Source organism: Mustela erminea, chromosome 1 (genome assembly GCF_009829155.1).
Source record: "Mustela erminea isolate mMusErm1 chromosome 1, mMusErm1.Pri, whole genome shotgun sequence".
Lineage (NCBI taxonomy): Eukaryota > Metazoa > Chordata > Mammalia > Carnivora > Mustelidae > Mustela > Mustela erminea.
In genome coordinates this window covers 5524384-5539535 of record NC_045614.1, presented here as the reverse complement: position 1 = coordinate 5539535, position 15152 = coordinate 5524384, and the positions used below count along the sequence as shown (strand labels likewise).

At 52.8% G+C, this 15152-nt stretch overlaps 1 protein-coding gene across 1 annotated transcript in view; it reads right to left on the bottom strand.

Annotated features, from left to right (window-relative positions):
- Positions 1-14454, bottom strand: part of ELAVL1 (ELAV like RNA binding protein 1) — a 36315-nt gene extending 21861 nt beyond the window's left edge. Inside the window, exons 1-2 of the mRNA XM_032309104.1 lie at positions 14276-14454; positions 2751-2938 (exon numbers count right to left, since the gene is read on the bottom strand). Coding sequence (XP_032164995.1) covers positions 2751-2922 — 172 coding nt within the window. The 5' untranslated portion in view covers positions 2923-2938; positions 14276-14454. The remainder of the gene's footprint in view (positions 1-2750; positions 2939-14275) is intronic.
- Between the last annotated feature and the right edge of the window lie 698 nt (positions 14455-15152).

Below are 15152 nucleotides of genomic sequence, written 5' to 3'. Positions count from 1 at the left end.
AAGACTGAAGGTGAGGGGTGGAGGGGTCTGAAGGTCGGGAGAACATTCTTGTTGAAGCACAGGCGGAAGCAGCAGCTTGGGAATAACCCTAAGGACCGTCTAAGTTAATGGCCAGGAAAGAGCTGCAAGAGGGAAAGCAAGGCCTCGGGGCTGGGAGAAAGCCAGGTAGGTAGTTCATGGAAGCCAAAGAGGAGGGGAAGCTTCCAGAAGGAAGCGAAGACAATCAACTGGCGGCTCTGTGAATGGGCGGGGAGGGAGGACAAAAACCAGAGCAGCGAGGAAGGGTACTGGCGACACCCGGCCACGTCTACGGGCATTTTTTTTTAAAGTTGACACGACTAGGAAGATGCCACTGGCATCTAGCAAGTGGAAGGGATGCCGCTCCACATTCCGCAACGTAAGACGCAACCTCTGCCCCCAAGAATTGTCCAGTCCCAAGTGTCTTGAGTGGAGACACTCTGAGCTGGAGGGTCAGGAACCTCAGCAAGGATTCTTTTCAAGTGAACAGACGTGAGCGTGTCTGATCGCGGAGAGACCTGGGCAAGCAGGTGCTCGTCTAGCCTGAGGTTCCCAGGACGTGGAGACGGGCAGGGGTGGAGACGGCTGTTATTTTCCCAGCGAGGTGGGAGGCAATCACTAGCCCAGGGTGAAGGGTGCAGACGCGGCTGCTGTGAGGGCCGGGGATGCCTGTGTTGTGGGCTGAGCTCCGCTGGGAAGGGGCTTTGAGAGGGCATCCATCTATCTGCCTGGACGCAAGACTCTCTCCAGGATCGGCTTCGTTAGCCCGGCTAGGGGGGAGCATCTGGACGAACATTTCCCTGCCTGGGGTTTCACCAGAGCAGCCTAACAGGGGACAGAGGGGCCGCGCAGCTGGCGAGGTTTCCGCACACCAGCGGCAGGAGGGGAGAGGCAGATGCAGTGCGCCTCTTGTGAAGGCAGGCTGTTTTCAATTTAAAGAACTGTTAGCAAGACGCAGAGCTGAGATGGAGCCTGCGGCCACAGACTCCACAACGCTTCGAACGTTGCACTTATCTGGCCTGAAGAGGAGGAAAAGTTTATCTCTGAACTGAAATAATTTCCAAATTACACTTTGTTGCTTTTACCCCATTCCCGAAACCAGTTCTCTCTGGACTGATCTTACCAAATCTAGGTGTTCCTATCATCAGAGCTCACATTCCTTTGAAACCACAACAAGTGAACAAAGAGTCAGGTACCGTGAGAATGCTGGCAAAATTGGACTCTAATGTTCAGGAATATCCACGGGGCTAAAAATTCCCTCCCGTCAGAACATAAGAGGAGAAAGGCAAGACTTGTTAGTAGCATAGGAGAATTTTAAAACACTTCTGAACAAGGACTCTTATGCAGATGGTCTCCCGAAACAGGAGAAAGATAATGGCTTCTAGAACATTCTAACGCCGTTAAAATTTGTGTATTATCTACAATTCCTCGTTAGAAGATGTTTATTAAATCACAGACTCAGAACTGGAAGAGTCCTTAAAAAACTTCTGAAGTCAGTGCCCCCTCTGATGAACTGATTCCCTACACAGAAGTCAGCCGGCCTCGACAGGATGCAGCCCAGAGACAGGCAACTTCAGCTTCCTGGCAAAAGCTGAGAATCAATGAAGTAAGACGATGGGTACATAGGGCTTAATATATTACTTTCATGCAGATCAGAATACAAGATATTATCTTATTTCCATAATAAAGTTTTTCTTGTGGGTTTTGTTGTTGTTGTTGTTGTTTGTTTTTTTAACTTTTAAATTAGTTTTCAGTGCAGAGAACCAGTCTCACAACCCAGGGTGGCAGCCAGAGCCCTCTCTGGTGGGTGGCGGTCGGGGGGGCGTTGCCCATTCCTCAGCTCACCGGAGCAGAGAGGAGGAGGAGGGACGAGAATGGGGCGGGGCGGGGGCGAATAAGGGTAGAAAGGACGGAGCAGGGACAGGAGGAGGAGGGGGCAGCTCCTTAGAAGCAATGTTCCTCCTAGGGACAGAAGGAAGGAAGTGCTTCGTAGCACCTGATCTTTCCATGTTTTCCTCCTTGTAACCATACTCTCGGGGCGGAGGGTGCGCCGTAAGGACAGCCTTCCCAGGTGTCTGCAAACCCTTATGAGGCAGGTAAGCACTAGGACGTAGGAGCCATCCCCACTTTAGGTGTGGGGACACTGAGGTTTAAAGGTCGCACGTGGAAGCAGTGGAGAGCGGGGCTCTCAGCCGGCATCCAATCAGACAGCCTGCCTGTCGATCCACGGGGAGCCCCGCTCTCACCCCCCAAGAGTTCAAACTCCGCATGTTTCCGATGTCCCAGCTGATGGTGTGATGGCAAGCAGCACAGGAACTCTTTGTGTTCTGCCACGGGCCTGGCTGCGCACGGGGACCCAGGAAGACAGGGAAGGACCTGCCTGGACCAGAGTCCCTTCGGCACATGGGGCCGAGCCAGGCCGGGCTGTCACGCACATTCTCTGCTCTCTTCCAGCTGTCAGAGCTGTCCCCATTTCTGGTGTCCCCTCGTCTTCCCACCCTCCCACCATCTCACTTTGTACATGCTCTGTCTCAGGAGGAGCTTTTCCTTTTTTGGAAACCGATGTCCAATCTGCCACCAGGGCGGTGGCACAATACAGTCTGAGATAACAGCGGAACCTGACAACCGCCGTCGCAGGGCTGTGGCTCTTCTGCCCTAAGGAACTGCGGGCACAGAAGCCGGTGCTTAGTGGGACCCCCAAGTCCCCCCTCGAACCCTCTCCGTTTCTTTACCTGCTACTTTATCTCGAATGAGTTTTGCAGACTCGACTTCCCCGATACTGCTGAACAGACTCCGCAGCTCATCCTGGGTCATGTTCTGAGGGAGGTAGTTGACAATTAAATTCGTTCTCCCGATATCATCCCTGCAGTCTTCGGCCATGTGGTCTTCATAACCATTAGACATTGTATTTTTTAAAAATCTGCGGAGGGGGGAGAAAAACCAAGTAAATTCCACACGTCCATACTGCACAACATTAAGGCAAAACAAATGACTGGCACTTAGGGTTTTTTCTTTTCAACACTGCTCAAGTTCAACTTGACATAAAAACCCGCACGTGGAGGTTTACGGCGGCCTAATTCATAACTGCCCCGTGGCTGGAAGCAGCCGGCATGCCCTTCAGTAGGCGAAGGAAGGAACAAACTGCTACTGTCCGCGGCCTGCACACAATGGGCCGTTATTTGGTGACAGGAGGAAATGAGCTCTGGAGCCGGAGACTGGGGGAGGCCTTGACTGTGTATCGTTAAGTCTGAAAGGCGACGCACCAGGCGACCCCGGTTATAGGACATCGTGGAAGAGATGAAACCCAGAACAGGTAAGATGACCAGTGGCTGTCAGGGCTCAGAAGGAAGGGTGGGAGGCGCAGAGGAGCGCAGAGGACTCCGTGCAGTGCGGCTCTCTGGGTTGTCTGGTCCTGATGCATACAGGTGAGCACGCATCCGGGCGAAACCCACCGAAGGTGCACATGGAGACCGAACCCGAAGGCAAACTATGCTCGTGGAGTCTAGCAAAACGCCGCACAAGATGTCGGTGTCAGAGGGAAGATTCTGACGGACGCCCGCTCTGTACTTCCTTTGCAGTCTTTCTGTAAACCTGAAATCAGGCTCTAAAACAACAGCCGTCTCTACTTACAGGGTGCTTCAAAAACGCTACAAACGGGGGCGCCTGGCCGGCTCAGTCGGTGGAGTGTGCGACTCTGGATCTCAGGGTCCTGCGTTCAGGCCCCACGCTGGGTGCGGAGCTGCCTTAAAAATAAAACACCGACAACCAATTCCAGCACCATCATTCAAGCTCCTGCGAAAAGCGTTCGGGTTGTCTCGAGAGCTTTCCAAAGCTTCCCAATCGCCTCCTCACATCTCCGCACGCGCCACAGTGCAGCTGGGTACTGAGGAGGCCGCAATGTGCACCTGAGCACAGAGACTCTGGTGCCCCGTCTCTGTCCTCACGCAGGGAGACAATGGGTCCCTCCATCCCTCTATCCCCAAGGCCATGGCGACGGAGCTGGTGAAGAGGTCAGGGTTTCTCTACCAGTTGGGGGAACGTGGTCTTCAAAGCTTGCAGGCTCTGGAATGCCCTTAGCCACCCGCAGAGGTCTTCGCTCTCAGTGGCGAACACCACCGCACAGTGACGGCTTCAAGGGGAGTCCGGATCAGCGCGGCCGAGAGCGTCGGGACCGCTCTTCTGAAAACACAACTCGCGCTGGGCTTGCTCGCAAGTCCTGCCGTGCCCGGCCACGTCATCTAAGATGTCCCACGTCCCTGCCTCTAAATATGCAGGCACTCACCCCCATGGGGCTGAAGTGTCATCAGCGGAAAAAGGCCCCGCGGCCCACCAGCCGGGAGGTCTCCGGGGCAGCCCACCCCTCTCTCCGGATCCCTCTGCCCAGCCCCGCTTTTATGCTTGAAAACCCAGTGCCCGCCGTCAGGAGCACTGAGCCTTCTTTAAAAATAGCCTTGCCAGTGGTTATATAAAAACCTGAACACAGCTCCCACCTCCCCCCTGAGTCAGCACTGGGAGAGTACTTAGGTGTGGTTTTGGGTTTGGGTTTTTCTTCCCCTGCTGGAAACAGGTGGGACTTCTCTCCTTCCTGCCTCCTGATTTGCTTCGGACTGTACACAACGTGCGAAGTTAGTGCACTCTCCCAGTATTTCTTTTATTTACCTGCAAATGTTCTATGCTCCCTGTTCTTTATAAAATAGGTTAGCATCTAAAGCCATAAAAGAAATACTGGGAAGTCAGATTTCCTAGGATTAAGAAGTTCTGTGTGGCAAGAGGCACCACACGCAGACAAGCAGTGGACTTGGGAGAAAATGCTCGCTACCTACGACATTATTTAGGCCAGTGGTTCTTGGCGTGGGTGATTCGGCTCTCCAGGGGACACCGGGCCGTGTCTGGAGACATTTCTGGTTACCACAACTGCGGGTGGTGATGTGCCACTGGAACCTAGTGGGGAGGCCGGCGGTGCCACAAGGTCCGGGATGGTCCCCACAACCAAGAACTGTCCAGCCCCCAATGTCAACACTCCCAACGCTTAGACCACTTGATTCTAAGCATCTACAAACTCACCAGAAAGAAGACACATCCTTAACGGAGAAGGGGACAAAGGATATGAGCCGCAACTATTCAAATGCAATTCAAATGCCAATAAACCAAGAGCCCAAACTCACAGATAATGAGGAAATTGTGAAGTCAAAAGAGATGCCACCTTCTGTCGGTCAGATATAAGACCGTCCAGGATGGACAAAATCTAGCGTTGTAGAGAAGGATAAGGCGGACGGACACCCTGGTACGCCGCTGATACAAGCATGAAACGCTACAGGCTTCTGGAGGATGCCCTTGAGTTTCACACCAATGCCACCCTCTGCTTCAGAACCGTCGGACCTGTTCTCCAGAAGTAATCACACACATGCGGGGAAGTATGTGTGAGGACCCCAGGACTCCATAGCAGGTACAAGTGAAATGCTGGATATAATCTAAATATGAATTAAATAAACACCAATTTTCAGGAGAAAGCATGAGACCACCAGCATTAATGGGCTTTAATCATGAAAAACTCCAGAACTCTGTTAATGCATCTGCAGCCTTGAGGCTTTCAGACAGATCATCAGCTCAAACACAAACACACACATTTGCTAAAGCTTGAACCCAAGTGCAAGGGTTAACTCTGAAAAATTAAAATACACCTTTGTTCGAAATGTGATTCAAACATTTCTCTTCTCCCTTGTTTTCTTCATCCCTCCCTCTCCTCACCTTCGTTCGGAGTTAGGGACGTACTCTCCCATCTTCTCCCTCCCTCCACTTTCATGGATCATGAACTGAGCAATAATGACCTAATTCTCATTATTCAGAGTGGGGTGTCTTGCATGCCCGCTAAAAAGATGACTTTCTAACACAGTGGATGGCCCACCACCTGTTTGTATAAATAAAGTTTTATTGGCACACCGCTATTCTCATTTGTTTATGTATTGTCTGTGGCTGCCTTTGCACTACAGTGACAGAGTTGAGTAGTTGTGACAGAGACCAGATGGCCCAAAAAGCTGAAAATATTTACCATCTGGCTCTTCACAGAAAAAGTGTGACGACCTCTGTTCTAAAATATAAAAAAAGAAATTTTCTAAGAGAAAATCTTTGTGACACAGGGTGAGGCAAAGATTTCTGAGATACCACACCAAAAGTACAATTCATTTTTTAAAAATTGAAGAACTGGATACCATCACAATGTAAAACTTTTGCTTTGCAAAGCTTACAGGCTACAGAGAAGAAGAAAGTATTTGCAAATCACATATCTGAAAAAGGACTTGCATTCCGAACATATATTAACTCTCAAAACTTAGTAAGAAGACAACCTAATTTTAAAGATGACAAAAGACACGAACAAACAATGCACCAAAAAAGATATACGGATGGCAAACAGACACATGAAAAGACATTCGACATTATTAGTTATTACGGAAGTGCAGATTAAAACTGCGTTAAGATACCGTTACCCATCTGGAATGAGAATCGACACAACGCCACCCATTTAGAACGGTTAAACCAAAATAAAACAAAAGCAGGCAGGCGACAACAAAACAGAGTTATCAAGGATATGGAGAAACCAGAATTTTCATGCATAGCTGGTAGAAATGTAAAAATGTTAAAGTCGCTTTAGTATTTAATTTTTTAAAATTTTATTTATTTATTCGACAGAGCACAAGCAGGGAGAATGGCAGGCAGAGGGAGCGGGAAAAGCAGGCTCCCCGCAGAGCAGGGGGCACCCAACGTAGAACTCGATCCCAGGACCCCGGGATCACGACCTGAGCGGAAGGCAGCCGCCCAACTGAGCCACTCAGGTGTCCCTTAAAGTAGCTTTAGAAGACATAAGGGCAGTTTCTGAAACATACGCTTTCCAAGACCCAGCAATTCCACATTAGTAGTCATACAAGAGAAGTGCAAAGCTACACTCGTATAAAAACCACACGCCAAGCGTTCACAGCGGCTTCACTCAGTCACACCTGAAACTGCAGCAGCCCAGATGCCCTTCGAGCCATCAGTGGCCAGGCTAGGGAAGGCCATGCAATGGAGCTCTGCTCCCAGTAAGCAAAGTGCTGCCATCCACGCAACTTGAATCGGTCTCAAATACACTCCACAGAGTAAAAGGAACCTGACTCCGAGGTTCCGCAGTGTAAGGGTGCGTCCTGGCAAAAGCAGAACTGCAGGGATGGGCCAGTGGTGGCCAGGGGCGGGGAGCAAGGGGGGCGCTGCGTACACTGGGGGAGCACAAGAGAGCACTTTGTTTCTTGGGGACTGCACCTCCCACACGACTTTACGCATTTGTCAAAACTCAAGGAACCCTACACCAGGATTTCAAGGGAACTCGAAAATAAATTTGAAGATTTGAAAAGTGAGCCTTACTCCACAGCACTCGGGGTCCTCCTGATGCCCCCTGGAAGGCTGAGCAGCCTCTGCGGACCCAGTTCTTAGGACGACTGCCCATGACAGAGAAACCCAAATCCCAAACAGAGCACAGCTTCTCAAAGCTTCAGGACTGCACCGCCCTGCTCTCTGTGTTCCTCCCCTGACCTTTCCAAATCCACGTCCCTAATCCCTGGCCAAGCCAGCTTCTGTCAAGCACCAACCACAGCTGGGCCTTTGTCTCTCCCCAACAATCAGTGACTTCCAAGTTGTAGCTACTTCTGGCCGCCCCTTGGCTTGTCCGGCTGTCTCCTCTTGCTCGGGGGCTCTCCAGGGAGATGTCTCCAGGTCAGCACATCCGGAGGCCCCTGTCCATGGCGGCCCTGCCCACTGAGGCTCAGAGGCTTCGGTACTGTGCTCACGGTCAGGGTCAGCCATGGCACGGTTCACAGTGGCAGCGCGGGGCCTCCAACTGTCGCTACAGAGCAGCCCCCACTCCGCAACGTGGCCCTTCGCTCCAGCTTCTTCCCTAGAGGGTGGCAGACCTCCCTATCTCCGTGCCTCTGTTCCGGCTGCTCCCTTTACGGAGACTGTCCGCTCTCTCCATCACCTCCTCACTCACCTGTGAAACGTCCCCTCGGACAATAGGTTGCTCCAGTTCCCTGGGCCCACACGCCATTTAGCCCAAAACTTTACAGATGCACGAATCACTCTAACTCCTAATTATTTGCTTTTCACCCCATCGGCTGGTGGGGTCGGGGATGGACAGACACCAGGTCTCAGAGTCACCTGGGAATCGTGTATATTTGCCACTTCACGTTAAAGGGCAGCTGAAAATTGTACTAACAGTCTTAATATATTCGGTACCTTACTTTATTTTATTTTTTTTTTTAAAGACTGACTTACCTATTTTAGAGTGAGAATGCAAAAGCAAACAGGCGAGAGGCAGAAGGGGCGGGAGAGGGACAAGCAGACTCCATGCTGAGCACGGATCCCAACGGGGGACTCGGCCCCATGACCGTGAGATCACAGCCTGAGCTGAAACCCAGAGTCAGACGCTCAACCAACTGAGCCACCTAGACGCCCCAGTACCTGACTTTTACTTACTACTTGTCCCATCTGATAGAATCAGACTCCATTGTAGAGGGCAAACAGGGAAACTTAGTTTAGCAAAGCAATTCCTGCTGAGCTGGAAACACTTCCAGTAACTGCATGCCCCATGGAGAAGCCCTGTTTGGATGATCTCTGAGGGTTTTCAGCACCATTGCACTATTTTCAACAATCCTGGTTGTCTGTGAGACTTCAGCAATGCTGTTCCCATCAGTAGCATTACCACTATGCACATAGGGAAGACATATGTGTACAAAGGACGCGAAAACTTACACAGGTAATATACATGTAAAGCACCAAGACCAGTTCCCATTAGACACCCCTGAGAATCTGTCTCATTTGATATTCACACAGCAGCCCTGCTGAACTACTCAAGCCGGAGCAAAACTAGAACAGTCAAATATGTCCTCAGGCTCAACCTTGACACTTCACACATCACATGATGGGGCTTGGACTCAATTATTTCTAAGGTCCCTTCCAGATGTAAAATTCTGACTTCTCCAAGGTAAAAGCCTCAGGAATGTCAGGTCACCCAGGAAACACTTGAGGGTGCCAGAGACAAAGTGAATGTACCCCCTGACCCAGTTATAACTGCTATGCCAGGCGAGGGCTTAAGTGAACACGGCACGTATTTCCTTATTTGCCCCTTCCCACAACCCCCGGCGCGGAGAGCCGCCGGACCCGCCAGCCCCGGCTACGTCACAGCAATTCAGTATCCACCAGGCTGAAAAGCTTCAGGTAGAAGCGCATCAGGTGTAGCCAGTGTGTGGCCCAGTCCGAGTGCTGCGCGGGCCTGTGGGGACACGCTGGCTCCACAGCCCTGTGAAAGAGTTCTGGCTCCTTCCTGGCTGGTCAAGGTCACTCCAGGGCTCTTGCAGAGAACCACAGAGCAACAAGGCACGGCAAACTCCCGGGATGCGGAGTCTGACAGACCTGCACCCCAATACTAGCCTACTGCTGATCAGCTGACTGTAAGGCACTTCCTTTCCTGAAGCCTCAGTCTCCTCGTCTGTGAAATGGAGAGGGTACCACCTGCTTCGCAGTGCCCAGCACAGCTCCTGACCCTTGGCAAGTGGCCACTTCACCCGCCTCCAGGTCCATGAAGGAACGCTTTGACTCTTTGCCCCGGAACCCTGGAAATGATCCAAACTGCTGATGCCATTTCTAATGGGCCTGGGCTCCGTGGGAGTCACAGGGAGTCACACCAGTCAAGGCTCACGGCTGCAGCCTTACCTATGTGGAATACCTTGGTGCTGTCTATGCTCACTCACCATCAACTGCACACACCAGCTTGGATGGGTCATCTGGCTTCTCACTCTGTCCACCAGAGACATGAACCTTACTCCAGCCCTGTGCCCTTCCTCTGACTTCACTTACAAAATGGAGTATGCCTCCCTGACCTCCCCGTCTCCAACTGCAGGCACCCTCAAGTCCTCCCCTCCTGCCCTTGTCCCCCTCTTCAAGCCTCTTCTCCCCCTGAGTTACTTTCCCTGGTGGCAGGACACATTTGTCCTCCAAGCCACCTCTCTCCCTCCCTCATACCTAAGCAGGCATCAAAATCTGCCAGTTGCACATCGGCAATGGATCTCCTTCTCCCCCATCTCTCTGCCACTATTCTGGTTTGGGTCCCTTTATCTCTAACCTAGACAGAGTCCCAAATGGTCTCCCCACCATGGGATTATTTCAAACCCAGTCTCTCCAAACCCAACCAGGCCTTCTCACTCCAAATCACTCCTCTGCCTTCTGTTTCCTCCCTCTGTGAATCCTTCCTCCAGGAGAGATGTCTTTTTGCTGGGAGGCTGGATCCAGTCACTCCTGAGCCCCCTTCTGGCCCTCCCTCCCCCAGGAAAACACAGAGTGCCAACCCCATGGCCAGGCACGGAGCAAGGTACTGGGTATATGAGATAAAGGAACAGTCCCAGTCCTGGTCCTGTTCAGGCCATCACCAGGCCACCTTGTACCACAAACGCATCCTGACCAGCCCATCCATCCTTAAGTCTCCCCCAGGAAAACAAACTTCCAAGATCACCTCTCGTCTGTATCCAGAAACCCTCTACCACCTGACCCTGACATACTTTTCTAGACTTATCTCCAAGTTCACCCTCTCAACCCCTCTCTGCCTGCCCCAACCAGTCCACTCGGGCTTCTGGACCGCTTTGTCTCTCCTCTCTTACTCACCCTGGGCCACTGGCCGCACCTTAAAACTCTTGCCCATGCCTCTTCGATCACAACGTTAGGTATGGACACCAGCTCTTTCATCAAACACAGAAACCCAGCACCAGACAATCCTTTCTTTCAACACTCGCAATGCTGTCCCCACCTGCCGCTTATCCTTTTGCTACTTCATATCTGCACAGATCTCTTCTCCCCAGCTCAGGCTGGAAGTTACTCAAAGAGGCCGTTTCTTCCCCTTCTCCCCATGACAATGCACAAGCAGTCACGTTTCATGTTTTCAACCTACAAAAGTGTGACCATCGACTTGGCCAAAACACACAGAGGCCCTGGGTCAAGTGAAACCAACAGTGCTCATGAAAGCGAGTCCCCCCCGCCCCCGCATGTACGGACATGGACAATGCCTTCTGTCCCCTCTCTGCTTCACAGCATATCCACTGCACGCTTTCCTGTGTCTGCATTTCAAACTGCTCCTTCTCTTGCCTTTCCTGTTTCTCTTACTGACCACCGGCCTTCTACTGGTCGCTCAGGCGGAGACCCAGAATCACCCATTGGTGTCCTCTCTTGCTCACTCACATCCCACATCTAAATACCCACAGAGTCCTGTCTCTTACCCCCCAACCATGTCTCAAACCCATCCCCCTCTTTCCCAACCACTACAGCTCCGGGTCACAGCCGCAGCTTTTCCTACATAGAGCAAAGCGATCACCTTCTAACTGGTTTGCTGGCCTGCAGCACCGTCCCCCTCCAACTCTGCTCTAACTCCCTAACCCTTCACTTCGTGGACTAAAATCACCCCTGGCCTGGCCTACAGGACAACCCCCTCTGCACACCAGTCACAGGAGTCCTCTTGCCACTACCTACTTTGCTTTGCTTGCCCCTGAAAGATCAGACCCCAAATGGTTCCCGGAACAAACCAAGATGTTCCCACTTCCCTGCTTTTGCATACGCTCTTCCTGTATCCTGCAAAGCTGTTCCCTGTGGTCTGTGCCTGGCTAACCCGCACCTCCCCCCACCATTGCTTGGCCTACTCCAGGAAGCATTATGTGATCTCTTTTGCCTACCCGGCCTAGGTGAATAGTCTCCTTTTCTGTGCTTACACATCAGCCAGTGCATAACCCTCACCGCACGTGTGGCTAAATCTGCCCACACTGTAATCACCACTGCCTCTGAGAGCCTAGCAGCGGGGCAGGGAGGGTTGGTTAAAGGAGGGAAGCAAGACTCACTTCCCTTCTGTAGGCTGCTTTCCTCTGTTCTTCCCTGACTTAAACAGACTCCGGCCGGCCTCGCTGCTTTACTATCGCCACCTAGGGGCAAAAGGCGGCAACTGCACTTTCCTCACCATTCAGCATTTAATTTGGCTCAACTGAATGGGATCAGAACACAGGCGAGGGAAGGAGGGAACGGTTAGCCGTTTCCAGGGCGGGTCAAGGGAGACTGGCAGTCAGGGGAGGTTCCGAACGGTAGGCGAGCTCTGAGCGGGGTCTTGCAGCATGAGGAAAGCATCTCTAGGTGGAGGAGAACTGGGAAGTTCTAGGCCATGTGGACAAAGGGCAGAGACGATGGAGTTTCAGGTCCAGGTGCAGGCGAAATGCAAAAGGGAGGGAGGGTTAGAAGATGCGAGACCTGAGACCCCGAACTTTGAAGTCACCTAAAGAGGGGAAATAATTAAAATCTGTTCCACAGAGAAAACTTTTAATCAGGAATGATGATCAGACCTGCATTTTAAAAAAGACAACTTTTGCTGGAGTATGAAAGGACAGAGGCGAGAAGGAAGCAGAGAGTGAGAGAAGCAATAAAGCAAGCAGGGAAGAGAATTTTCATAATTCTCTCGTTTTCCATTTGCTGCACCATGACCTCAGACTCAGCACATCCAAAGCGAACTCTGCCTCCTCCAAAACCAGTGCTTCAACAGAAACATTTATTTCCACATTTTGAGATGTTTGTGTATCTCAGCCTTTTTGTAGACCCTGAAGTCACAAAATTGTGTAATAAATCCCAGCACAAAGCTTCGCACACAGAAGACGGTGAATGAAAACTGAACGGAATTCCTCTCGGGATTCCCTGGACACTTGTGACCGTAAGAGCGATAAAATCTCATGGTTAAGAGTAAGGATTTTGAGTCAGAGGGCCTGAGTTCAAATCCCACTTCGGCCACCTTATGGTGCGAGACTGGTCATAACAAGTGACCCATCTAAGCCTTGGTTTGTTTGTCCTGAAGATGGAAGTTACAACAGCACCTATCTCAAGGGCTGGAGATAAAGATCTGTAAAGGAACAAGCCGGTAGTAAATCCTCACTAAATACTGGTGATTACTTATGACATTATCTATTCAGTGCTTACCGTGCTCAAGCCATTGCTAGGGGCTTCCCACATCCTTAAATCTGCACAGCAATTTTTCCACTCCATTTTACAGATAAGAAAACTAAGGCTGCCACAGTTGAATTTGTACAAGTTCTCGGGAGCCTTGGATCCCGATGTATCAGAGATGAGGCCAGAGGAACTTTTAAGATCCCTTAGTTCAGTGGTGCTTCTCTTGTGTGTGTGATACTTTTGACAATACCTCAAGACATTTCTGATCTTCACAACTCGGGGCGGGGGTGGGGGGAGGGAGGAAAGGAAAGAGATCCTGCGGCCATCTAGTGGGATGCTACTCAACATCCTACAATATACAGGACATCCTCTCCACCCCACCCCCACCGCCACCCAGCGTGATCAGACCCAAAATGTCAGTAATGACCAGGTTATGAAATCCTTCTCCAGTAGGACCATCTTTCCTATTCCCCCCACTTCTGGACCACTGACCATACAGATCCTACATGAATACTTTTGGTAAGGGGGGGGCTCTGTCCCTCCCGGGGCAGCGCATGCAAAAGTTCTTCTCCACCTGCCTGCACACAGTAGGTATCAGAACCCATTTTAATAAGCCTAGCAGCAGAAGAGACCGGAAAAGGAAGAGCATCCATCCCCCATTGTTCAATTGCATGCAGGTTGTGTTTTCAACACACACACACATATTTTACAAATCCCAACGTCCCACGCCCCAAAAACAGCTTTGTTAGAGATGGCGTTCAAAAAATACATATTTTTCTAGGACTCCCATACATTCGGAAAGGTATGCACACTTCTAAAAGGACCTCCGATCGACCGCGGTTCTCTGACAACGACTACAAAAGAATCTGTAGGATTTCCCCGGGGAGCGAGCCCGTGGGCCGTGACCTCTGCGCGCTGAAGGCGCTCACCCCACTCCCTCGCCTCTGGCTTCGCTCTCCCGCCCCCGGCTCCTCGGCTCCCAGGACTGCTGGGGCCCCGGCCGCGGAGCCCGGCCGCCAGGCGCGTGCCCACGCCGTGGTCCCCCTCGCCCGCCCCTCGCGGCGGCCGAGGAATCCGGCCCGGGGCCTGACGCCGGCGCCCACACCGGCCGGCCCCCGCCCGCCCGCCGCGGCCCGCGCGCGTCCCCTCCTGGCCCGGTGCGGCCTGGGCCTCGGCCGGTGCAGGCCCGCGGGCGCCCGCGGCCGGGCCAGGCGAGCTCAGGCCTGCCGCGGCCTACCCCGTCGGGTGCCGCCGAAGGCCCCCGCCTCACCTGGACGCGGGCGGACGGGCCCGGGGCTGCTCCGGGGCGGGCGGGCGGCGGCGGCGCGGCACTAACGGCTCCGCTCGGCCTCGGTAGCGGCGGCGGCGGCAGCGGCGACGGCGACGGCGGCGGCGGCTCCTCCTCAGCGCGCACGACCCGCTCCGGCCCGCGGCCCGGACACGCCCCCCCGGCGCGCGCGCCCATTGGCCGGCGTCCGCCACGGCGCGCTTCTCATTGGCCGACGTGCCTGTCTCGGCGCCCCGGGGCGCGCGGCGGAGGCGGGACTTCCGGCCGGCGCCGCCTGCGAAGGGCTCGGCGGCCGGCGGAGACGCGGGTGGCCGGCGATGGCCGCGGAGGAGGCCGGCTGGGGCCGGGCTCATGGAGGCCGACGGAAGGCGGTGGCCAAAGAACCGCGCCCCTTGCCGAGCGCATGCTGTGTGCCTCGCGCCTGTCTTTCCCGCCGCCGCCGCCGCCTCCCTGCCAGGTAGGAATGGTCAGCGCGCCAGGGCTGTGGGGACAGGACCCGGGTTCGAATCCCGACCCCGACGTTTCCGCACTACGTGCCGTTGGGAAGTGGCTGACGTCACCTCGCCGGCCTCAGTTTCCTTATCTGGTATGGTGAGGAGGTGGAGCATGGGACGTGGTCTGCCTTACATCAGTGTTGACTGTTGGAGCTAGCGGGTTCTCAGGGGCGCATCCTGAGTCAGTCATTAAAATTTTATTGAGCGTCTACTATATGCCAGTCGCTTGTATTGGGCAGCAAACGGGCAAAAACGTTAGCCACAAATGTTAGGTGTATAATTTAAATTTCCTAGGAGCTGTGCTGAAGGAAAGAAAAGTTTTTTAAAAAATCCAGGTGATGTTACTATTATTAATGTGCTTTATT